The 25,711-nt window shown below is 40.7% G+C and overlaps 1 protein-coding gene across 4 annotated transcripts in view; it reads left to right on the forward strand.

Moving 5' to 3' along the window:
* Positions 1–24,491, forward strand: part of LOC119734169 (cdc42-interacting protein 4 homolog) — a 50,012-nt gene extending 25,521 nt beyond the window's left edge. Inside the window, exons 4-15 of one of the 4 annotated variants that reach the window (XM_038207517.1) lie at positions 667–877; positions 1,853–1,957; positions 2,522–2,650; positions 3,653–3,799; positions 4,923–5,132; positions 8,296–8,325; positions 15,166–15,275; positions 15,991–16,123; positions 19,450–19,509; positions 22,395–22,681; positions 23,267–23,358; positions 24,116–24,491. In XM_038207517.1, coding sequence (XP_038063445.1) covers positions 667–877; positions 1,853–1,957; positions 2,522–2,650; positions 3,653–3,799; positions 4,923–5,132; positions 8,296–8,325; positions 15,166–15,275; positions 15,991–16,123; positions 19,450–19,509; positions 22,395–22,681; positions 23,267–23,358; positions 24,116–24,258 — 1,657 coding nt within the window. In that variant the 3' untranslated portion in view covers positions 24,259–24,491. Of the gene's footprint in view, positions 1–666; positions 878–1,852; positions 1,958–2,521; positions 2,651–3,652; positions 3,800–4,922; positions 5,133–8,295; positions 8,326–9,677; positions 9,750–15,165; positions 15,276–15,990; positions 16,124–19,449; positions 19,510–22,394; positions 22,682–23,266; positions 23,359–24,115 lie in introns of all 4 variants that reach the window. The other 3 variants (XM_038207516.1, XM_038207519.1, XM_038207518.1) reach the window with 3 other exon arrangements.
* The last annotated feature ends 1,220 nt before the right edge of the window (positions 24,492–25,711 follow it).

The following is a 25,711-nucleotide window of genomic DNA, read 5'->3' on the forward strand; positions in this document are numbered from 1 at the left end:
TCACAAATCCGTCACAAGTCCATCACAAGTCCGTCACAAGTCCGTAACAAGTCCATCACAAGTCTGTCACAAGTCCATCACAAGTCCATCACAAGTCCATCACCAGTCTGTCACAAGTCTACCACAAGTCTATTACAACTCTATCACAAGTCCATCACAAGTCCATCACAAGTCCGTCACAAGTCCATCACAAGTCTATCACAAGTGCGTCACAAGTCATCCAGTCCCAAGTCAAATGCCTTGTGACGAAGACAGTCCTTTGTTAACTTTGCTTCCGTTGTTACTTGTGACTCGATTTGTACATTGGCTAGCAATTCTATTTGTGACCAGGGGCCAATTTCATAGCGCAACTTAACGGTCAATTTTGTGCTTACATAGCCTCTGTCTTTTTCATAGAGACTGTAAGCAGTAAGCAACAGCAATTTAAGCATGCTTAACCCCAGGTAAAACAGTTGCTTAAATCAGTGACGTAAGAATAGAAATCTCCATGTGTGCGGAACCGTTAGCACGTCCACACCATGAAATAGTGCTTACGCAACATCATGATTTTTTGCTACAGTAAGCACAACTTTTCTGCTAACTGTTACGCAGCGCTATGAAATTGGGCCCAGGCTAATGATGCCATGAAATAGTGCTTAAGCAGCAGCATGATTCCCCTTCCCACAGATTCTCGACGGTGACGTCTTTCAAGAGCATCTTGACGGAGCTGCAGGGCGTGGCCAACCAGCATGACCTGGTAGCCGAGGGGTTAATGACCCGGGTCACCAAGGAGGTGCAGACGGCTATCCAGGAGTTCAAGCAGGAGCGCAAGAAGCTGCTGCAGGATGCCAGGGCCAAGGAGGCGGCCAAGGACAGATCCATCAAGAAGATGGACCAGGTTGGTCACAAAAGCTCGTAACCCCCGTCAATTCGGGCTATTCACAATGCAGTACGCCACCAAGAGTTTCCCATGGAGAGTCCATTTTTCAAGTTTACGGTCGACAAAACATGGCCCATTTGAACCTGAGCTCATTTGTTATAGGTTGAGGCATGGCATTCTGCCGCTTTTTACAAAAAACACCATATTGATAAAAAGAACAGGGTAAACAGATACTTGAATCATACGCTTATGAAACTACTGACCGAAAAAACTAACAATTTCAAATGTCCTGTGCTGCGAATTTGTCAACCATCTCCCACAATGCACTGGGGAAAAGTAACTCTCCGTGGCAAACTCTTGGTGGCCCTCTGCGTTGTGAATCGGCTGAATTGTCACAAAGAGAGAGGGTTGGGGGAGACCACTTGGATGGGCATTTGACCGTATGTCTGGGGCATATTCAGATTAGTTGTGCGTACTGCGCGCCATATGCGCAAACCAGTGTACGCTGGCGGTTTGTCCCTCCCATAGTGCTCTTGAAAGTGCTCGCAAAGCGCCACCTACTGTTAACGCACGGAGTCTTGACATACCATTGGAGCGCATAATACCAATGTGTCAGAGCACCGCACAATTGTAGTAAATTGTCTTGCCCGAGAACACAAACACCATGTTCCCTCCTGGGGATTGGAACCGACGTACCATCACGTATGGTCGGACACCGTAATCATGGGAGTGAGGTGACAACACGAAAGTCATGATGTTACGCTAATCCAATCCAGTTCTGCCCCAACTGCCCTGCCTGCTACTCCCTATTAGTCTGAGGATCAGGGAGTAATTACAACGTAATACTACCCAGCACCGCATCCACCTAGTACTCTTCTTTCAAGGCGAATGCCACCCCCACCCCCCGCATTTACTGCTTTAGGCTTGCTAAATTCAAAATTGATTTGCCTCTAATTTGTGCTTAGTTCATATATCAATTTGTTTTTTACCTAGACAAGGGACTCCTACAGGCAGGCGTATAACTCATTCATCGCTGCCAAGCAACAGTATGAAAAGGTGGAAAGTGACCTCAATCAAAGTAGGGCTCAACTGCACAAGGTAAGGCAACATGGATCTAAATGATAAAAAGATCCATTTAAGCTGTACACATTTTGGAGTATTTTAGTTTGAGTTATATAAATAATGAAAGGTTTGCGGAAACACCATGTGCGAATAATTTCTCAACTAAGAGAATGGTTCTGAAAAGAACCAGAGGTATAAACTCGACGTTCCGGTCAGTATGCTCTGACCGTCTTCAGGAGAGTTTATACCTCTGGTTCTTTTCAGAACCATTCTCTTAGTTGAGAAATTATTCGCACATGGTGTTTCCGCAAACCTTTCATTATTTAGTATCTCCACCATGCAAAGCCTCAAATCTTACTTATTGAGTTATATAGTTTACATGTAAGGCTTGGAACAGGAAAACGTCTTTCCTAGTTCTCCGTCCACAAGAGCCGCCTTCTTTTCTTTATGTGAGCCCATCTGTGCAACCATTGGTGCAACATTTCTGCTAAATGTTAAGCAGTTGGGCTGTGGAAATTTGAACTGGCAAGCTTTGTAAGACCTAGCCACGAAATTTCAATGTTTTTATTTTGATTTTTTTTTTTTGGAATGAATGTACAGAGCAAGAGCAACATGACGCAGAAGGACCAACAACGAGAGGACGCAAAGAATGAGTATATCCTGCAGCTGGCTCAGACAAACAAGGACCAACAGGACCACTACTACAATCAACTACCCGGCGTCTTTAATGTAAGTTATTAGACAACAACCAATACCCCATCCCCACCCCAGTCCCTGCCCCCAACTCCATCAAAATCCATCCTCCCATTTGGGGGGATTTTGGTGGACAAGTCGTGAGTACCATCAAAATCCACCTATACCAGTGGTGGATTCGTGGTGGATTTTGAGGGAATTGGGCCTGAAGCATTTTGTGAAGCAGACTCTTTAACCCTTATCTCCCCAACTCCATCAAAATCCATCCCCTCATTTTGGTGGATTTAAGGGGACTTGGTTCTGCAGACCAGGTTGGACTAAATATTGATGGAGTATGATGGACTTGGGCTTAGAGGCCTAGAGCAAAGCATGCATTGGAAGCAGTGTGATTGATGGATTTTGGCGGACTTGGTCGAGTACTTAGTAAAAGACAGTAGGGACTTAGGGTTGATAGAAGTCACTGTATAAACCAAACCCATTTTTTGGACATTTTCAGTTTTCTTGTCTGTCCAAACACTCAGATTTCTACTTTCTACTCGAGAGTTCTACTGTCATTAGTTTCTGAGGTGTATTTGCTTCTGTTTCAACATACATACATGTACTTGTTGGAATCGAAAAGGGAATCCACATAAGGCCAAAAAAAAAAAGTCTCCGATTTCTGGTATGGAGCTTGCCCAAAAAGTGGTGCGGCGACGCAGCTTTTTTTTTTTTTTTTTACTTTTTTTTCTTCAAATGTCGGCTGATGACTGCAAATGGTGCCAGACTATTATTTAGTGCAAAATATATGGGGGTCCAGAGAGGCCACATAAAGTTTATACTCGATCGTAACCCCATCTAAAAACACGTTAAAATTGTGCAGCAGCAGGATTCCAGTCAAACCAGTGAGTTTGGCGGTTTTGAGACATCATCTTACATTGAAAAAGACAACTTTTTCATTTGCCGATGTGCATGCCTACGGCGAAGCGCGCATACCAGAAACCGGAGACTTTTATTTTTTGGCGTTAACTTCAATTATTTTTCCTCTAAATTTCCTTCCAGAAACTACAAGAGATGGACGAGAGGAGGATAATGAAGATCAGCGAGTACTACAAGGAATATGCCCAATGTCATCGCAATGTGCTGCCCATCATTGGCAAATGCCTGGACTGTATTACACAACACGCTGAAAATGTCAGCCAAAACGAGGTAATAATATGTGCTAAGCATAGAGCCGTCTTCATTTCGGCTTCGCCTGCTATATGGGTTCCTGACTTTGAAGATTCCAGCTCAACATCAGTCAATGTTTTCTTTCAGAAATATAAACCTGTATGATATATGAAGCAAGTGATTTTAAAATATGATTTCAACATTAAAACCTTTTAATGATAAAGCCAAACTGGAAACGAAGCTTTGAAAAAGAGCCATCATGTTTATTTTTAGCCCGGTGGCGGTTACCTGACCTACAATTTAGACGTCAGGGCGTCCGGAATTGTCAGGTCAGGGAACCAGACTATTTGTTTTTGACTGGTCCTAAAGGCCCAGCCTAGCGTCCTCTTAGTACCTGACTGACTGACTGACTGACTCCCCGACTGTCACTTGTGTTAGCATGGTTGTTGGCTGGAGAGTCGGGCAGTGCTGTCTTATAGGTTTACCCCATAAAGGGCTTAATCCGACCCATTGTGCACACCAGATGCCTGAAAAGACTTCCAGTGAATAGCCATTCGGAATCAATTCGGGCGATTCACAATGCAGTGCGCCACCAAGAGTTTGCCACGGAGAGTTCATTTTTCCCAGTGCATTGTGGGAGATGGCCGACAAATTCGCAGCGCGGGACATTTGAAATTGTTCGTTTTTCCGGTCATTGGTTTTGTAAGCGTATGATTGGAGTATCGATTGCAGTGCGCCACCAAGAGTTTGCCATGGAGAGTTCATTTTTCCCAGTGCATTGTGGGAGATGGTTGACAAATTCGCAGCGCGGGACATTTGAAATTGTTCGTTTTTCCAGTCATTGGTTTGTAAGCGTATGATTGGAGTATCTGTTTGCCCTTTTTTTGTTTTGTTTATCAATATGATGTGTTTTGTAAGGTGGCAGAACGCTGTGCCCCAGTCTATAACAAATTAGCTCACGTTGTCTACTGATACTCGTTCAAATGGGCCATGTTTTGTCGACCGTAAAGTTGAAAAATAGACTCTCCATGGCAAACTCTTGGTGGCGCACTGCATTGTGAATCTCCTGAATTGATTCGAATTCTGTGCACTCCGGGACCAGCTTTACATGACTTGCCTTGTTTTGTTTCCTCACAAAACATTTTTTTTTTGGTTTCAACAGGACTCCAAGAAGGTCACGATAAAGTACAAGTCGGGTCTGGTACCGCCTGAGGACTTCCAGATGATGGATCTAGACGAACCCCCCAAGGAGGAACCTGAGACCAAGCCGGACACGGTCTCAGGCAACAGCGTGTCCAGCGCCAACAGCTCGGGGGGCACCATATCTGGAAAGACAAAGAAAGCCAGGCGGGGGCTCAAGATCTTTTCAAAGGTATGGATGTGCAAAAAAAAAGGAGGCAGGTACTGCTCCTTTAAGGTGATGGATGTAAAAAAGAAAAGAAAAAAAGAGCAAGGTGCTAAAATTAGTCAGAGAGAAACTTGGGCAAAGTCCTGAAGAATTAATAAGCCTCTGTACTGATGACGTCACACTTTGTTTACATGTGTGCTTTCCTATGGTGCTCAGTGGACCCTGGGCCCCCACTGGCTCCATAGGAAAGTTGCACAAAGTGTGACGTCATCAGTACAGAGGATTATTGTAGAAAGAGCTTATTGATAGCCCACCAAAAAAAAAATCGAAAGCAAACTAAACAAAACAAAAATATTAGTAATAAATGAAATATAAAAAAATAAACAAAACATTGCTAGGAAAGCAGCATCACAATTGTTTTTTATTGTTGGAAAGCTCCTGTAGTTGAATGCTCGACCTTAAGCCATAATAATACAAGAGGGAAATGATTGTTTTGCTCTTTTTTAAGTTGAATTAAATGGAACACAACGCAGCAATATATTTAAGCAAATAAAACAGCTGCAATGCTCTTTAGATTCTGAAAAAAAATCATGGAAGCCTGATTGACCAAAATTATTTTACAATTTTTGAAACTTTTGTATATAAGGCTGATTTGCATTTGCTCCCGCGGGTAGTTGGCATATATTTTGCTTTTTGAGCTTTTATGGTGTTGCAGAGGGCTTTTACTAGTTTCAGTCGAAGAAAACATGCAAGCTTGATACCGAGATGTTCAAATGCCTATGTTGACTAGTGCAGCAGGTTATTTCTTTTAATTTTGCAGTAAGCGATAAGTGGGCTTCTTTCCACCTGCCAAAAAAAAAAAAATTACGAGATTTTCTGCATCTAATGCAAAGGTCAAATTGAAAGGACAGAAATTGTCTGGGGTGGTGCTTAACCCTAACCCCCATCAGGTTTTCTTTATGTTCCCTGCTAAATGCAACGATATCCAGCACAACTGAAATGAGAACCCTGCTAAATGCAACAAACTGCAACAGTGGATTCTGTTGCATTGCCAAGTGTTTCCCAGTATACAGCAGCCTTGGCTCCAAGCAGTTACCCTACATAACCAGATGCAACAGTGGATTCTGTTGCATTGCAAAGTGCTCCCCAGTATACAGCAGCCTTGGCTCCAAGCGGTTACCCTGCTAAATGCAACAAATTGCAACAGTGGATTCTGTTGCATTGCAAAGTGCTTCCCAGTATACAGCAGCCTTGGCTCCAAGCAGTAACCCTGCTAAATGCAACAAACTGCAACAGTTGATTCTGTTGCATTGCAAAGTGCTTCCCAGTATACAGCAGCCTTGGCTCCAAGCGGTTACCCTGCTAAATGCAACAAACTGCAACAGTGGATTCTGTTGCATTGCAAAGTGCTCCCCAGTATACAGCAGCCTTGGCTCCAAGCAGTTACCCTGCTAAATGCAACAAACTGCAACAGTGGATTCTGTTGCATTGCGAGTGTTCCCCAGTATACAGCAGCCTTGGCTCCAAGCGGTTACCCTGCTAAATGCAACCAAATGCAACAGTGGATTCTGTTGTATTGCCTTGGCACTATGAAAAGTTACCCTGCTAAATGAACAAACTGCAACAGTGGTTTCTGTTGCATTGCAAAGTGCTCCCCAATACACAGTAGCCTTGGCTCCAAGCAGTTAGTTACCCTGCTAAATGCAACCAGATGCAACAGTGGATTCTGTTGTATCGCCTTGGCACTATGAGCAGTTGCCCTGCTAAATGCAACAAGACGCAACAAAACACAGGGACTTGGGTTGCCTGCTAAATGTAACAGTATGCAACAACTTTTATCATTGTTGCTTTCTGTTGCATGTAGCAGGGTTAGGGTCAGGCCTGAAACGTAATCACGACATGCTTTGTTTGCACGTTTGCTTTCTTATGGGAGTCAAGTGGGGTCGAGAGCCAACAAGTGTCATTGATATCTCGGGTCTATTTACCGCATTGTGTTGCGTGTTGTCAAGTACAGTGTTGACTGGTAGGAGTTGGTGCAATTGACCTTTGCATCGTGTGCAGAAAGTATCGACGCCGTTACTTCTGAACGATTAAAGATTAAAAAATTACTGAAAGACAGACTTTCATTGCATTTTATGAAAGCCAAGCTATGAAAAGGGTTAGCGCCTCATTAATTAAAAGGGAAGAAAATGGGAGAATTTCGGCACCCTTTTTTTCAACAAAATGTGCAAATTACGGAAACACCAGTATTAGAGTGAGTGGCAGCATTAGCATTAAACTAATGGTGTGAATAACGTTATAGATGCCACACGCTTACATTAATATTTGCATGCATTGAAGCCAGCTGTGTCGATATTATACACATTCACAAGAATTAGCTTGGCTATTAATGTTATTTTTATCAATTTTGTTAATGATTTTTTTTTTCTTGATTGGACGTCAAATGCTTGTTAAGCTAATTATGCTGTGTATATTTTTTGTTAGTTTTTCTTCAGCTTACTTTTTAATTGGATTTGAAGGGTTTTGTTTGTATTATTACAAGTGAACTAATGTTGATTTCTTTTGCTCCACCAACCAAGGGAGCATTGGCATTCTGCAAATAGTGAAGGACAAAAATATAAATTTGGTAATTTGCCTTTCTAGGAGAGAATCAATATTGAGGACCTAATATTTACAAAGGCTTTTCTTTTACGGACATTTTCAGGACACTTTTGAAAAGTCTTCAAGAAATTATTTAATAACAATCTGAAGAAAAACAAAGGAACATATCTGCTGGGGTGAAGCAGAATTTTTGGTGATGTCTTGATTTGGTTGGGTTATGCCTAAATATAGTTAAAATCTGACCAGCAAAATGTTGTGCAGATTCATTTAATAAAAATTAATTGTTTCACAGAAGTGCATAACGTTTTGTTAATAAACAACAAATGCCTACCTCATCTCAAATATTTTACATGATCAAATTTCCTTTTATTTACAGAATGCTAATGTTCCCTTTTTTTACAACAGACCAAAACCGTTCTTGTTACTTTTACAGTTTGCTATTTTTTTATACCATTTGACTTGTCATCCCTTTAATTCCACCACCTTCGCCATCCCACATCACTGCCATCGTCCATCCATTCATATGTTCACTTTATACCCATCTATTCCACCACAATCTTGGGGGAAAAAACCCCAAAACCAAAAGGCATTCTCGAGTGTTCCACAAGTTCCCAAGGTAACCCATTTTATCTTTACGCATTTTGTACAATTCTGTCTTTACTTCATCCCTGGGCGACCATGATATTTGTGAATGTTGGTGCAGAATGACGGCAATATCTTTTGACCAGTCCAACTTTCTTGCACATGTCATCATGTGTGCAAACTGACACTAAAATCGAAATACATGTACTAACTGTAAGGCCAAAAAAAAAAAGTCTCCGGTTTCTGGTATGCGCGCGTGTCGCCGTAGCCATGCGCGTCGGCAAAATGAAACAGTTTTTTTTTCCATGAAAGATGATGTCTCAAAACCGCCAAACTCACTGGTTTGACTGGAATCCTGCTGCTGCACAATTTTAACGTGTTTTTAGATGGGGTTATGATCGAGAATAAGCTTTATGTGGCCTCTCTGGTCTCCCATAATATTTGCACTAAGTTTAGTCGGGCACCATTTGCAGTCATCAGCCGACATTTGAAGCAAATAAATCAGGTTAAAAAAAAAAAAAAACGCGTCGCCGCACCACTTTTTGGGCAAGCTCCATACCAGACACCGGAGACTTTTTTTGTGTGGCCTAACTGAGCCTTCCCACCATTTTTATTCTTGATTAGCATAGTGTTATGTGATGCGCATGTTCAAAACTGCATGTTGAGACCCCAGTAGATTCTAACACATGTTGAATTAAACAATTCTTAGTCTCGGTCTTATCCATGTGAGTTTTTAAGACTATGCATCTGGAATAAGATCCATGGTTGATCAAAATTAGACACTCTCTATTCTAATTTTTGTTCTACGGTTTCAAATTTTATAAACTTTTCAAGTTTAGGCTTTAAAGGAAGTTGTCATCAACACATAACTCATAAATTACTTGCACTTACTCATAAATTACTCATAAATTGAACCAATAAGTGTTTTCAAATTCGGAAGACTTTTTGACTGACCAGACCGAAGATAAAAAAGTTATGTCTAGTTTTAAATTTCCGGATATTCAAATGCTATGTGAAAATTACCTCATGAAATACGTTCTTGCGAGATGTCATAAAGTCGCCATACACTTGTGTTTGGATTTTTAACAAATAAAGCCTTCCTCAGTCTGATAAATAAATGGATAAATAAATAAATAAGTGAAATGTTAAATTCCCAAACATCTTAAATATTTGTGAAAGATGATGTGAGACAGTTCATCAGTAGGAATATAGTCATTCCCATCTCCCTCCTCCTTCCTCATACCCCAAGCCCCACCCCTCCCTCCTCATCTCTATCCACATTGATGTCTTCTTTCTCTTTGTTTCCTTCCAATTGGATCCTGATGCTGACCGCTGTGTTAATTTTTTTCGCTGTTCCCTTTGGTTGTTATCCCCCCTCTGTGGCAGGACGAAGATGGGTTGGGGCGCGGCAGCATACGCAGGTTAAAAATCCCGCACACGCCGTCCTTTAGGCGGAAGGTATATAAACCACACCCCCTTCTGTTTTTCTCTTTTTTCCCTCCCTTTTTCCCCCTTTTGCATATTTGCACCCTCTTTTTGCATTGCATTCATTTTTCACCTTTTTTCAGCTCTTGGTGGTATTGCATTGTTGCTTTTTCATCGGGTGGAAAAAAAATGCCGTGGATTCCGTCATTGTGGTTGAATACTGTTTTAGTACAAAGCATTGTGGGATAGATGTGTCTAAATGCAGCGAACAGTACATGGCATTTACGCGCGCTAGGACAACTTCAATCAAGGATCGTTGGTTGACTACTTGGTGATTTCGTAACGTACGTTGAGCGCTGATTTGAAAGCGCTCAAGTCTTTGGTCAAATTAAGGTCAAAATGTCAACGCAAAACTTTTCAGCCCTGGCTTCTGTTGTGCATTATGATGCTCCTGGCTGTAGATGCACACAATCACTGTATATTCATGGAGGCCCCTTCAATGGATAAAGCATTGAGCCAGCTATTGTACAAAACAGCAGTTGGATGGCAGATTATCTGAACAATAGCTAGCACAATGCTTTCGCCATTGCAGGGGGCCACCGTGGGTGTACAGTGACATGGTCGTAATGGTCCATTGATTACTAGCAACATAACTGACCACAATAGGCTGGTCCAGACTAGATTTGGTTATAAAAGTGAAGTTAGTTAAAATTTGGTTAACCAAAGTTCGTGCTCAAACGTGTTCTTAGATGCAACTGGGGTTTTTTTTTTTTGGGGGGGGGGGGGGATTCAGGCCCTGTGTCCCACAATTCTTTTGAGCAGAATGATATTCAGCCAAAATGACCGAGTATTCATGGTGTAGCTTATGTCTGTGTGGTTGTTAGCGGCCGGGAATCGGGTGTACATTCATTGAAATTCTGTCGTGGAATGACATGTTTGCAAGCTTGAAGACCGACTACGTATATGAAAAAAAAATGTTTTCAAATCTCTCAGAGCCTTACCTTTTGGGTCATAATGTCCTAAACCACACTTTGCCGTATTTTTTCCCTCCTTTTTACCCCCGGAATAAAAGCTTTTAGAGTTATAAACCATCTGTCATAAGTCCATTTGCATGCTTTTTTTTCCATGCATTTTGAGGCAAAAAACGTACGGCCGACATAATGTTTATGAAAGTAATGAGATTTTTGAAAATAATTTCACAAATTGATAAGGTTGATCATCGGATACTGGTATGAAATTTTGAATTATTTAATGAGATCCTTGAACTAAAACTTTATTATATTCCTAGAATATCCATTCCCGCAATATGCATCAATTTGCAATCCTGACGTGTATTTGTCCATGCTAAACCCTCTACAAGCGCTTTTGCAAAAACCTAAATAGTCCTCTATCCTGCCTTCTGGCCGTGTTAATATACCAGGGTTTAATGCATTGATTGTGCACCTGTTTATTTTCCCAAAAAGTACAAGAGAAATGGAAAAAAAGCTCAAGCTTTGCTTTTGTTATTTGCCGTCTTCCAAGGGCACCCGCAGTTCTATCAAAATGCAACAAAACAACAAATAGTCTCTGAGAAAGCTGTGTAGCGCTAGTGTAATGGGGGTTTCAGAAGTAGAAAAGCAACAATGGAAAAAAACAATGGAACCCCCCTCACCCATTAATAACCCGTTCTCTACCTAAACACCCCTCCTTTAAAGGCATACAATGTAGGATCATTTGCATTTATCCCAAAGGTACCCTACCGAATTATCAAAAAGCTTACTTGGATTAAAGATTGTACTGGCTCTTAACACCCCGTGAAATTATTCCGTCTGGCTTGCTGTCATTTAGAAAAAATCAAGAAATGTAGGTGATTGCCGACAATGAATCAGTCAATTGACTGGTTTTTTTTAAAATATAGAGTTCTGTTGAAGAAATCGTGTTTCGTGATCTGATCAAAAGGTCGTGCACGGTTTTTCACTGTTTTCTCAAAAAAGTGTAATATCCACTGAGCTGAAACTTCAACAGGTTAGGTGCTTAAACATTCATCTTTGGATTTTGAGAGCTGTTATTTTTGGAAACGAACAAAATGCATGAAAAGCAAATGATCCTATATGTGCCTTTAAAAATTGCCTTTGCAGCTTTTTACAAGCACAGTCTCCATTCTGCCCAACCACCTCTGTCAGTATAAAGTTCACAAGATTACAAATTTCAAATCAGAAATTTCTCAATTAGAGATATTCTATTTTTTTTGTGATGTACATGCCCCATGTATCCTGACCATTGCACTGTTACACGTGTAGTTTTTAGTACAGCCTGTCTAAAAATAATGGTACAATCAGAAAAAAAATTGGTTAAATATGAAATTTCAAAATAAGTCATTCTTACTTGGCATAATATTAAAGAACAAAGACTGGGCTTTCCAATAGTGTTTGTTTGATCTTATTTGCTTTTGTCAATTCAGAGATATAATCAATTTAGTGTGATACACCAAAATCCATTTTGTGCCACTTTTATGCATGGGCAGAGTTGTTTTGAGTACTGTGCCATGCTGTCTTGAAGCTCACAAAAGATTGCAACTTGGCAAAAGAAACAAACTCGATTTTTGTGTTCCGCAGTAAACTGGAGTTATCTCTGGATTGACAAAAGCAAATGAGATGAAACATAAAGTATTGGAAAGCCTGGTCTTTTGTCTTTAATGTGATACTCAAAACGACTTACTTATGTTGAGATTTAATATTGAAAAAAAAAATTGTTTTCGATTGTACCATTTTTTTTTTTAGACAGGCTGTAGAATGTAACACCGATCGTTTTGCCGTTCACACACACCTAGACTGTGTAGCTGTTGTTGAGTTGAGAAGTTTACAGTAGGCACTAGTTAGCAAATTATTAATGATTTTAGTTTTAAAATATCAACTTTTTTTTCGGGGGGGGGGGGACCATTTGAACCACTTTTTATTTAAAAACATGGTCATATAGTAACCAATTTAATTTCCTAGCACGCACGCCTATGAAGTTCAAAATAGTCTGGTGCTCATCATGTGCTTGTGGTTTTCACTGTGGTCGACATCAGGGCTTCAGATAACATGTCAAAGATGGCGGCTGGTTATTGTGCAAAAAATAACAACCATTTTAACACATTTGATTAACCATTAGCTGTACTGTCTATGTGTCGGATATTTAGGGCACTTTTTACATTTGAAAAAAAAAATGATACGAACGATTTTATTTTCCCATGACGCATGAACGTTGCACATTTGCATGATATCACTTGTAACTTGAATGAAACTATTCTCACAGTATGTATTTTTTGTTTTTGTTTCTTTTGGGATTTATAAAAAATATGTAATCGTTGTTAACTGGGTGTTGTTCCTTTGGAAAAAATGCTTTGCATGCTTTTATCGCTGCAAAAGTGCACTAACCGCATCTTGGCATGACTAACAATGTCCCTCTTTGCTGAACATTCATAGAATCCAAGATTTCAGGGAAAGAAAATGCATTTTCAAGGCATGATCATTGTTTTGAAGTGTTGAAAAAATGTCTTTGCAAAATGTGAATTTATCTTCAAATCTGTTTTTCTCCTTTCTATTTTCAATTCTTGTTATTTCTCGTTAACTTTCCCTTTTCCTTGAAGATGTTCTTGTCAGCTCCTTAACTGTCTGTTACCTGAAGCCTCTTTCCTTAACTAACAAACTTTCGAAATACTTTGATTTCCTCTAATTTCCGTATTTGGTCATGTTCTTTTTCACCTTCCCTAATTTGCATTAGGGATGTGCCAAATATACTGAATATTCGATTGTGCGATCAGCAGGCAATATCAGAATGGCATTTTTTTTGGGATCAGATACCGAGGGTATTTGAAAAAAATGTGCAAATGATGAATAAAGCCAATAAGGTTATCTTTAATCATATAAGTTGCGTGGTTTCTGTTTGTGAAATGCCACACTTTTGTCGAAAGCCACTTTTGTGCATTATTTGAGAGCTTCCAGCACGAATTTCTTTTTTTCTTTTCTTTTTTAAATTGGTCAAATATCAGCCAGTCCGCTACCCATTCTGTGTATTATTTTAATAAGCTATTTGTCAATTTGCCTAGGCAAATCACGTTTAGTGGCAAGTTTAAGCTGGCACGTGTTAAACTTGATCGGCACAAGTCGTAGAGTCGAACACTCGATCAAGTCTAAATTAGAATAATCGAATACTAAATTATTCCAAAATGCGCGTCCGTAATTTGCATTGTGACCTTCTTCTCCCAGCACTTATATTCTCTTTGCCAATGTTGACTTAATTTGTCATTTTGTTTTTCTTTCAACTACTGATTCCCATTACCTGTGGTACCCATGTTTTTCTTGAATAACTTCCTTCTTATCACATACGTGTATCTTAAGTGTGGAGTGTCATGGCCTAGCGGTTAAGAGCACTGGACTCATGCTCTGGTGTTTCAGAGGCAACAGTGGCGTGGGTTCAAGCCCGCCGGGTGGACACTTGTGCCCTTAAGCAAGGCACTTAACCATTATTGCTTCATCCTTCGGATGGGACGTAAAGCCGTAGGTCCCGTGTGTTGTGTAATCCAATGCACGTAAAAGAACCCATCAACACTTATCGCTAAGAGAAGGGGTTTGCCCCGGTGTTTTCTGGCCTCCTGTTAAACTCCCCCGCGGAGTATTTAGGAGAAGAGCCAACCAAGGACCTTTCAGAGTACCATCCCTTTCTTCGCTTTTACCATATTCTTTTCCCATAGTTTTTTTATTTTTCACTTTCTAATTCTGACTTAACATGTAACTTGTACACCTTCCTCTGTATGTTTTCCACTTACAAACTAACATTGTAATTGACCTTGTCCTGCTAGTTTTCCTTGCAATCCTTTTGCTCAGATTCTCTTTCTCTCTCGTTCTTTATATCTTCACCTTTTCTTCTTAAAGACTTTGTTTTGAGGATTTTGTTGACTTTATTGTGGCTAGCCGCCTGTTCACAGTATTTTGCATGAGGCGCTTGCATCAACCTTGTCCATTTCATGAAAAAAGTGGGGTTTTTTTCTCCAGTAGTCAGACTATTTACACATGTTCAGCTTTTGTTTTGGACAACTATTGTAAACAGCACACAATTGTTGTTCTCCATACAACCATTGGGAAGACTGCAATATCTCTGGCAAAAAATTTGTTTTTAATAGCGTCAAAATAATGGTGTTTGTTTGATTGCTTCAACACTGCTTTGCTTCAATATACTTTAGTCATAGTATGCACAAACTAATGCATTGAAAAACCAAAGGCTGTCTATACATTTGACAAATTTCAACTGCATTTAAATCGCACTGCAAACATAGGTGATGGCAAAGGCCCTTGCAAAATTATATATAGCACAGGCAAGCAAATTGGAATTGTGTTTGGGAAAATGGTGGGTTTTTTTTTAAATTGTTTTATTTAAATACCTTTTCTCTAAGTTGGGATGTTTTCCTTGTCCTCGTTTCTCTTCTCAGCCGGAACCATCAGAAGACTTCAGCCATTTGCAGCCTGCTCAACAAAAGCGCGAACTCCAGAAGAAAATTGATGAGCTGCAAGAGAAAGTGTCATCGGAAATCAAATCCAAGTAAGAAATACAAACCCTACCTCGTCATCAGCCACCCAGTCTAAAGTCAAGTAAGAAGCTATTGAAGTGAATGGCAAAAAAAGCCATTCAGAAGCTAGGCTGCAATTCCAGCTTGTTCCTCCTTTGGTGCCTTACTGGGAGGGGGGGGGGGGGTGTTCTGGTTCAGTATGTTAATACATATTGAAGTCAAGGGGGAGTCAGGTCGGCACAGCGGTTTTTTTCTCGCCCTCCACTGCTGTGACCCGGGTTCGAATCCCGCCTGGGCCAACATGTTGATCGGGTTTTTAGTCCCTGCCTGATTCCCTGGGTTTTCCTCAGAATATTCCCCCGGGGTTTTCCTCCCACCTCTAAAACTGTAATTTCTTCTCATTGTCTCCTCTCTACAGGGTTTTTCAGGCTTGCGAGCTACAGTGCCTGGGGCGCTTTTCAGGAATCCTTGGTTTCATTATCAGAAATAATGATATTAAATAACGTATGTCCTTGTTCAGGATCATCCTTCAAATCTTATAATACATGGCAAAAAAATATGTTGGGTTAAGGGCAAAACCCCACATTTTATTCAAACATTTTGTGTATTACCATTAGGTTTTGCCAGCAGAGGCTTAGATATAATTCTGCAACCAGACGGGAGGTCAAAGCTGTAGGCGAAGCCTCCGTTTCGGAAAGCTGTACACCTCATGACCTCTGACCTTTCCTTCCTGGTTTTCTCACGCAGGGACGCAGTGCTGAAGATGAGGGATGTGTACTCCCAAAACCCCAGCCTAGGAGACGCGGCATCACTAGAGCCACAACTGATGGAGATAGGAGCAAGGCTGGACTCACTGCGACTTGAGCTACAAAAGTACCAAGTAAGCCTTGACCAACCCATCCCCTCCTTGGGGATATTATTAGTTATCTTGCGAGCGCGAGTGGAACACGGAATAATGTAGTGCGTCTGTGTCCCACATACCATGAGGCCGAAGGCCGAGTGGTATGTGGGACACAGACGCACTACATTTTCCGTGTTCCACGAGCGCGATAACGAATTTATCTTCAAGCAAACTTGACGCACAGTAAAGTTGGAACACGCAACCTACGCACAACTTTTGAATTCACAGTGAATTGTGCAGCACTAATCGCGTCACGTAGGCTTAGAATAGCGCAATACTCGGAGTGCGGTATGGACCGTGGCCATGCGGTATGGTTATATGTAGCACGGCTTGTTGCCATGGATCGACCAATCAGGATCGAGGATTCAAGTTTGCTTGAAGATAAAACATGATGTATGTATTAAAGCCAGAGTCCATCATTTGCAGCTATCCAAAAAATAACTGGCATATTTATTGTTGAAAAACATACTTGGTTGGAAGATAGTAAGGGGACTAAACTCCCTGTGAAATTATTCTTTCTGGCAAGCTGTCATTTTGAAGAAATCAACAAAAGGAGGCCTTTCCAACAGTGCGTCTCAAGAAGCACCGTTGGCAATTTCCGTTAGTAGTTCGTTTTTTTCAATAGGGGAAGTGCGCGCGAGCATTGGCACGACGCACACGCGCGTGCGGTTGCTATAATTCGTTGGATCGATGCGCGACATCGCGTAGCTGCAATCGGCTCAGTGAGAACGTGTCTCGCGGGCTGAATTCAGGCCCAATTCAAAACATGATTCAGCAACTTTTGATTTGAAATCGAGATCCTAGAATGTTGTTTTCTCAAAATATACAGCTGAAGCTGAGCTGAAACTTCATCAGGTTAGCTGTTCAGCACCCTTCTCTAGAATTTGAGCACTATTGTTGCTTCAAACGAACAAAATGCACAAATTACAAATGATGGACTATACCTTTAATGTAAATTGATATCAATAAGTAGCTGTACCATATTCAAGCATCCACCAAGCGTTGGTGGGCGCTTGAACATGTTCATGAATGTCTATAACTGCTGTCTACTTGTACCCGAGCCACCCCCCAATAGAGACCACTTGGTAAGCCAAACTGAATCAAACACGCTGGTCCCTTTGCAAGGCTTTTTATACCCAGTCTACAAGGTACAATTTAAAGAATGCTTGTACTGGGGAATGGGAACACAGCTGCCAATTTCTTTTGTGGTGAACATCAATGAAATCTCAAACCCACAGCAACTTTGGCCAAGTTCGCGCAAGGACTATAGTTGACCAATGGTTAACTAACGTTTGCCCGAACTCTGTCTAGTCGACGGTGGTTGGCTACGCTAGTCGACTATTTGGAACCAGCCTACTGGGGTTGGTTGCTTCGCTGGTAACCAATAGCCGCGCGCATTCATAACGCTAGCAGAGAGCCAGGATCCAGAACTTTTGGATGACATTTTGACCATCGTTTGACTAGAGACGTTCGCACGTTGCTATCAGTGCGCATGCGTAAGGTACGTCACAAATCAACCACTAGTCGACTAATGGTCCTTGCCTGAACTTGGCCTTAACTGCTACTATATATGAACAAAAAATATTACCCCAGTTTTGACAGGTGTTGACCAAATAAGAAATACCATAACCATTTGCAAAATAAATAGCCAGTATGGAACACATTTCAATGATAAAACACGGACTTACTAAGTCAACTGGTCACAATTGTAAGCGGGATTGGACTGCAGTAAGCACGTAGCGGCGCTGTGATGGTCCAAGGAGCAAGTTTCTTAGATGCAAGTGATGCTAAGCACAAATGGGGAGATTCCAGTGCATCAAGGCTAAGCGAGATTCCAGGCGGGCCTGCGGTAAGCGCGAAGCAACAAAGAGGTCATACAAGTGGAAAACGTTCCTAAGCATAAACGGGTAGATATCAAGGCTAAGCGAGATTTCAAGTTGGCCTGGTGTTAATAGTCCCCTAGCAGCACTGCAGTCATGTCGCTTAGCATAAATAGAGTGATTTCAAGGCATCCATGCTAAGCGTGTTTCCAGGGTTGGCCTGCTGTTAGCACATTGGGTCACAGAATGTATCTGGGGGGCCAGTTTCGTAGACCTTCTAAAGTGCAAATTTTACCGATCTATTTATCTTTAAAAAATTTCTGCTTACAGTTTCCCACTTTTTTTTAGGGAGTATAGAATTTTCGGTAACCGTTACACAAACTAAAGTACATTACCCGCCTTGGAATTTGACGCTTATTGTTAAAAAAAAAAAATCTTACGTTTGGCAATAAAATGTCTGTAAAATGGTAAGCATCTATGTTAACTTTTACTTAGAAGATTTCAGGAACTCGTAAGCCTTGGCTCAGTTGAAACTTCTTAAAGACGTTTACACATGTGTTCTCCATTGGAGAAGATCAACAATGTTTGCAACAATCAACAAAAAAATTTTCACGAAGTAGTTTCGAATAAAAACAGTACTGAGACTTACATTGTAAGTTAGGTAAGAAATATTAATTCGAAGAGAAAATTAATTTATTAAAAGAACTTGCATCTTTCATAGAGCCATATATTTTCTACACCACTTGATATTTGTTTTCATCATTTCTTTATCTTTGCCAATCAGTTAGTTGTGTTGTCAGATCTGTCAATATTTGTTGTTGTTTTTCTACATCGCATCATTTCTGATCTGTGCATGATCTTGTTTACTTTCTAACTCTCTCGCAGAGAAAAAAAATTACCCAGACTTTTTTTAAAAACTAGTATTGGATAGATGTATTGGTTATTTGGATCATTTGCAGGCCTTGTTTTGAAAAGTTTTAAGTTCGTTAGGGTGGGTCCACCCTACACAGCCTCATTTGAAAGCTTTTACTGCATGGGTTCTGAAACAGATCCAAGTAATATTTGTATCCTGTTAATATCTGCTTGTTAATTTAGCCTAAGTTGAAAAAAAAAGTCTCAACAAGTTTAGGATTTTCTTGGAATGTTTTTTTTTCCAAATGGCTTGTGATATCTAACTACCATGATGGTACTTAATCCCTTAATCTAGTCCCTAATCCTCGTGATCTGATCCAGTGACTCTTCCGATCATATAATCACTCTATGTGACTTGTTAATTTACCCTAAGTTGCAAAAAAGTTTCAGCACGTTTTGGGTTTTCCGGGATTTTTTTTCTCCAAACCGGCTCAGGATAAATAAACACAATGATGGTTCTTAATCCCTGAATCTGGTCCCTAATCTTCTCAGACTGATCCAGTGGCTCATCCGATCACGTAATCCCTTGTAGCTGCTAATCCCTCCACTCTTTTCCATTCTGTGTCCACGCAGAAGTTCATGGGCTATACAGCGTATAGTCATAAAGAGACTAACTCACTACCGTCGAATAGTGTAAGTATCGGGCCCCGTACTGGGGCCGACCAGTCGGTACTCATGCCTTGCCTTGAATGCGCTGTTGACTTCCATGGCGGCCATTTTTTGTTCCTCGCTTAACGTCACTAAAGTATGCTTTGTAAAAAAAATATTGCCATCCTGGATTACACAGATATTTTCAAACACATAAAGCTTACAGCAATAGTCAACTGACATTAGTTTCTAACTCTCCACTGAGCTCAACATTTTTTTCCTACTTGAATTTCAGCTTATTGTGCATTCTATGTTACATTGTACATGTAGATTCCATTTGGTGAAATCTTTTAATCCTGTACCTGGGCCTTGTCAGGTTAGCAGTTACCAATATCTGGATTCTGCATGTGGGATATCCTAGGTAGTTTAGATTTGCGAGGTCACCGACGTGCCACACAAAAATGGCACCAAGAAAGGTGTGATAGAGTGCTGGGGTTAAACAACAAAACAAAAATTACCATTCATAAAACAGGGATGTCATGAGCTAGTACTTGGAGTTTGCTTCTCATAAACTCATGTAGAATTCTAAATCTTTTGACCTCGCTGTCTGTCAGAAATCAGGATGCTGCATCTTTTTGTTATAAGAATGGAATTCTTTACTCGAAAGCATTTTCAAACCTGTCCTCATCTTACAGTGACACTTCATCAGTTTCTGTCTGAATGCTTTGCCCTTGAGCATGCTCAAGACGATCAACATTTCCATCATTTGAAAAGAAACACACAGAGGCATTTTCTGTCTATTCCGTTGTTCAGTCTCTGGATCATTTCTGCCTGTTTTCATATTTCCACTTGAGCTGAACTTTTTCACGATACTGTTTCTGAAAAAAAAATCCACTTAAACCTCATTCATAAATACTGAAGAGAGTTTACTAATTCCTATCGGTTGAGAGCCCGTCACGTAGGTGGTTTTCAACGGTTGATAAAACACCGACTGGTTCAAACACTTTATTTCTGCACCATTGCATTCCGCGCCACATCGCACGGTACGAGCCGTGCGCGAGCTATTTTCATAAAATGAGATTGTTTTAGCAGTAAGCACATACCATAGACCTGGCAGGAGGGGTGTTTCACAAAACATGAGGTAAAATCGTTGAACAAAATCGTTGGAAAATAATGTGAATTTTTTACTTTTTGACCGAGAGGTATTTATGAATGGGAATACATTTTTGTAAATATGTGCTTGGCTGGTATAAACAAGCATGTTTCAAACCGGCTAGGGTCATGGTCATGGATGATGGCTGGAGCCGAACATTATCAGCGTCCGTTTTAAATGTACTTAACCAGTCAAGCACGTTTTAAACGCACTTAACCGGTCAAGCACATATTTATTCCCACGAAAGCGAAAGATATTGCATACAAGACATACATGTACTTATAAAATCACTGCAATTTAAAGCACTTCCAAATGTTGGCTTTTGTTAAAAAGTTGGATTCAAGTACAAACCTAGTGGAAGAAATTCTGTTAGGATTGTTTTGTTTTTTTACCTTCTCCATTATCAGCCAATGATGTTCTATTAAATTGAAAACAAGTAAACAATAAAAATTAGATACAGTGGGGGTACTGGGTATTTTTTTTTTAACCAGTAAGCATTTCTTTTTAAATGGTCGCCAAGGGAAATCAGCGCATTCAAATAAAAATTGCAAGAAATGTTTGCCGAAACCGGTGTGGATTTGTTGGAGTGAGCCACCTGCTGTTTTTTTGTTGTTTCTTAGCCGCATGGTTTGTTGACATTCTGTCAAGCATGTTTACTTTTAAAAAGACATTCTTTGCAGCAGTGTCAGTAAATTTTAAGTTGTTGCATTGTTAGCATTTTAACTCATTTTTTTTTTGGTCTCCCTTTTGTTTTGTTTATTACTTTCTATTGTGATGCAGAGATTTATTTTGCATTGTGTATGAATGCTTGCAGTTTACAACTTCTTGTTTTTCCTCTAACAGAAAATTGATACATGGGGAATGGAATTTTTCCGAGACGATTTCCCATATCGTTGGCTGATTGTTTTATTATTAATTTTAGCCTAACACCTTTTTACATTAGTTCGTTAGGGCATGTGTATTGCATTCCATGAGCAGATTCAACCGAACACACCCTTAATGCTGGCCATACTGTTGTTCCATTTAGGTTTGTGGGATAGATGATGGTCATTGAGTACGAAATACATCCATTCAATGCATTCTCCTTGTTTTCATGGAATATATTTTACTTCTAATCAATCTCTTCTGTGATTGCATCTTGCATGATAGACTGCTGTTAAGAATTTTCATGATTTATTTTGAAGAGAAAGTGTTGTAGCGCTGTTGTCTATGAATGTTTTTTTTTAAATGCAACAGCATACATGTGATGTTTTTGTATGGACAAATTTTGGAAACATACATGTTTAGTTGCATGCACTGTGATATTTTTATCATAGTTTCATTGATGTGCTTTTTTTGGTAGTATGATGGACTGTGTGCAAGAAGTCAATATGGCACTGATTTAGAGAAGGACATATTGCGTGAACGTATTGCTTGCACGTGCTTTACAGTATTGAGAACGTAGTTATGTTGTAACGAGCCTATAAGGATTTTTACAAATTAGCTCGTTTTTTGACTTAACGTTTGTTGTTGTGGTCACTGAACGTTTAGACTGCAACAGCAAAATCAGGCGGTGAACCAGTCATAACTTGTAAATGTGGCATTTTAGCTGGTTGCCCGTTGCTACTAATCAAAAGGTGATCACTGAGTGTCTGTGATTTTGGACGAATTGAGAAATGAACCCATTTAGAAAGAAAAAGGGTGAATAAAAATCGTCCAACACCGAAATCACCACAATCCTTAGTGTCATATTCATGTTCATATCGTTAACAAGATTCTTACCACGTTTTTATCACAGAACTACATGGCGACAGCTGAGGGCAAACCCTTCACCCCGCAGGGCACGCCCCAGGGGACACCCCAGGGCACGCCCCAGGGCACGCCCCAAGCCACACCCCACAGCACCCCCATAGCGGACAGGGCGGGCGGCATGAAGGCCGGCTCCACCCACAGCCTGGAGAAAGGAGGGGAGGCAGGTTTTGAGGACCAGCGGTCGGGCTCCAACCAGTCTAGCCCGTCGCGAGAGCTGCCGCGGAACGAGGACACCACCGACCACGCGTTGTCACCAGGGGAAAGCCTGACAAGGTTAGGGTAGTCTGGGTCTCAGACTTGATGTGGAGTTTGTTTCCTTAACACAGCCAGACCCTGACTAGCGCTGCACACGCGCAAATTTACAGAACCGGATATTTTGGGTTTTACAAACTGACATCCTCCACAGTGCGGCACTTTTAGAGCGCACCCCGTGCATTTTTGGTTTCACGAACTGACACTGATCTTAATTTTACCAATTGAATCGCTTTTCAATTAAAAATTTGTATAATCACACAAGATAGATTAAATTTGTGTCAAACCTTTCAAACTGTTTTTCTCCATTCTGTATTGCCGCATCATGCTTGAGTGTCAGTTCGTGAAAACAGTTAAATTAGAAACGACAGTGAGGCTAATTATGCCACTCAGTTTATTTAAAAATAAATTGGCATCGCGCTCCCTTTACCCTAGGCACTTATGTGGCCCAATATTAATTTGGCAAAACTTGGCAAATCATGCACATTGAAACTGACAAACTGTGCTGAAAATTCCAGCATACCAGTTCCGTGACCTCTGCTGACAACCCTTGACCTTTGACCTGATCTAACGTATCTTCTCTCTCTTTTTTCCCTCTCATTCCAGTCCTGTCTCTTCCAGACAAGAGAGCTTTTATGAAGACCTGGAGGACGAGTTTGAAGATCATCCGCAAGTCAAAGCCAAGTTTCCGTTTCACAGTGAGTGCCGGTTCTTTTCTAAGTCACGTGCCAAGACATTTATAATTTTCTTCCTGAAGGATAATTCTATCCTTCCAAAATTCTTTCATAAAAATTTTTTTCATGAAGTGCGAGGAAATAAATGTTGGATTGTTGATTATGTGTCGATCTTTGTTATATCCAACTCTGCTCTTACTTGACCATCTTACATCTTCTCCAGCCCAGAGAGTAAGCGATTGCAGGAAAGTGTCTTGCTGAAGGACACAAGAACCACGATCTCCCTTCACTGGTTTTCTGTCCTCACTGATCCCAATTTTTCCTGTGTGTGTAGTTAGCAATTGCAGTAAAGTGTCTTGCTGATGGACACAAGCGCCACGATCTCATTTGTTTTCAGTCCCCATTTGTTCCTACTTTTATAGTTTGCAATTGCAGTAAAGTGTCTTGCTGATGGACACAAGCACCAGGATCTCATTTGTTTTCAGTCCCCATTTGTTCCTACTTTTATAGTTTGCAATTGCAGTAAAGTGTCTCGCTGGAGGACACAAGAACCACGATCTCATGTGTTTTCAGTCCCCATTTGTTCCTACTTGTAGAGTTAGCAATTGCGGTAAAGTGTCCTGCTCAAGAACACCCTTCATATTTAGAATTCTGCCACTGCACACAAGAGTGGCACATCAGCCACTAAAATTTCCTAAACTCAAATGTCATAAACATTTTCTCAAATCGTCTTTTTATCTTATTTTGCTCACGTCTTTGCTTACAAATGTTCTCTTCCCAGGCGAGGATGAGAACTCTCTAAGCATGGAGATAGGCGATGTACTAGACGTCATGGAGGAGGACACCGGTGACGGCTGGACCCGGGTCAGGAAGGGACACGACGAAGGCTTCGTGCCAACGTCCTACCTGGACTATGAATCATGACGACCGAGTCTGCAGACTTCCTAAAAGGAAAGAGAAAACAAATTGCTTTGTGTCTGGCCATCAAGACTTGGTGCTTTTTACTGATGTGTTGTGTTTTGGTGTGTCGTAGTGGAGGACACTTTTACATAAGAACTCCTAGATCCTTCAAAATTCACCACGAGGTTTTGGAGGGTTTAGGCCAAAAAAAAAAAAGTCTCCGGTTTCTGGTATGCGCGCGCGTCGCCGTAGCCATGCGCGTCGGCAAAATGAAAAAGTTTTTTTTTCAATAAAAGATGATGTCTCAAAACCGCCAAACTCACTGGTTTGACTGGAATCCTGCTGCTGCACAATTTTAACGTATTTTTAGATTGGGTTATGGTCGAGAATAAGCTTTATGTGGCCTCTCTGGACTCCCATATATTTGCACTAAGTTTAGTCGGGCACCATTTGCAGTCATCAGCCGACATTTGAAGCAAAAAATCAGGTTAAAAAAAAAAAAGGCCGCGTCGCCGCACCACTTTTTGGGCAAGCTCCATACCAGAAACCGGAGACTTTTTTTTTTTGGCCTTAGTGGTTTTAGCGGTATAGTGCAACCACTTTGCTTGTATTGGTGCCATTGGGTTTCTTGCAGAGTACATGTTCCTACAACTTCCTAGATACTTAAGGATCAGTGTATGCCGATGAGTATATGGAGACAATTTTGCGAGGGTGCTCGTACACATGATAGTTCTTACGAGTTCAGGTCCTAGCCCAGCTTCTTGAGCATGAGTGAAGGTTTGAGTATGGAATGCAAGTACATACCCAAGTATGAGTACAAGCTTGTATTGAGCAAGATTTATTGTAATCACATTACCAATTTTGCTTACAAAAGGAGAGCAGTCAAGCGAAACCAGAAAGTACTGATAGAACACTTCCAAATGTAGCTGAAGTTTTTTTGCCGTGATTCCTGCATTCCAATTCAACATCCAATGACATAGAAGTGGTGTAAAACAAAAATATACAGAAAGTGAGCCCCTTTGGGGTGGTTCGTCACAGCAAAACATGACTTTTCGCCAACCAACACTAAAGCACTAAAGCCTGATGGTCAGATGCGAAGCAACTTTAGCGTTGAACAATTTGGATTTTTTGGAATGGTGCGATTTATTTGTGTGTCGAAATACTAGTGTTGATTTTATAGTACATGCGGTCAAAGCATACCCGTGGTTATGCTTCGCTATCGAGATACTTTGAAAGTGAAATTGTTTTAGCAAACACGAAAGTGCTGAAGAAAAAAATGCATCGTGGTCACAGCACCATTCGGAATGCATACAATATTTTGTACATGATTTTAAATTTATTGTAATGTCTTCTTTTTGTTTACTTTGAACTGTTGTGGGCATTTTGAGTAAAAACAAAACTCGCGCTTTGCTTGTGTTTGTCTGCTAAATTGTAAGGTTTTATACTTGTAAAAAGAAAACAAGAAGTCGTCGACTAA

This window comes from Patiria miniata, unplaced genomic scaffold (genome assembly GCF_015706575.1).
Source record: "Patiria miniata isolate m_02_andy unplaced genomic scaffold, ASM1570657v1 HiC_scaffold_27, whole genome shotgun sequence".
NCBI classification, from domain to species: Eukaryota; Metazoa; Echinodermata; class Asteroidea; order Valvatida; family Asterinidae; genus Patiria; species Patiria miniata.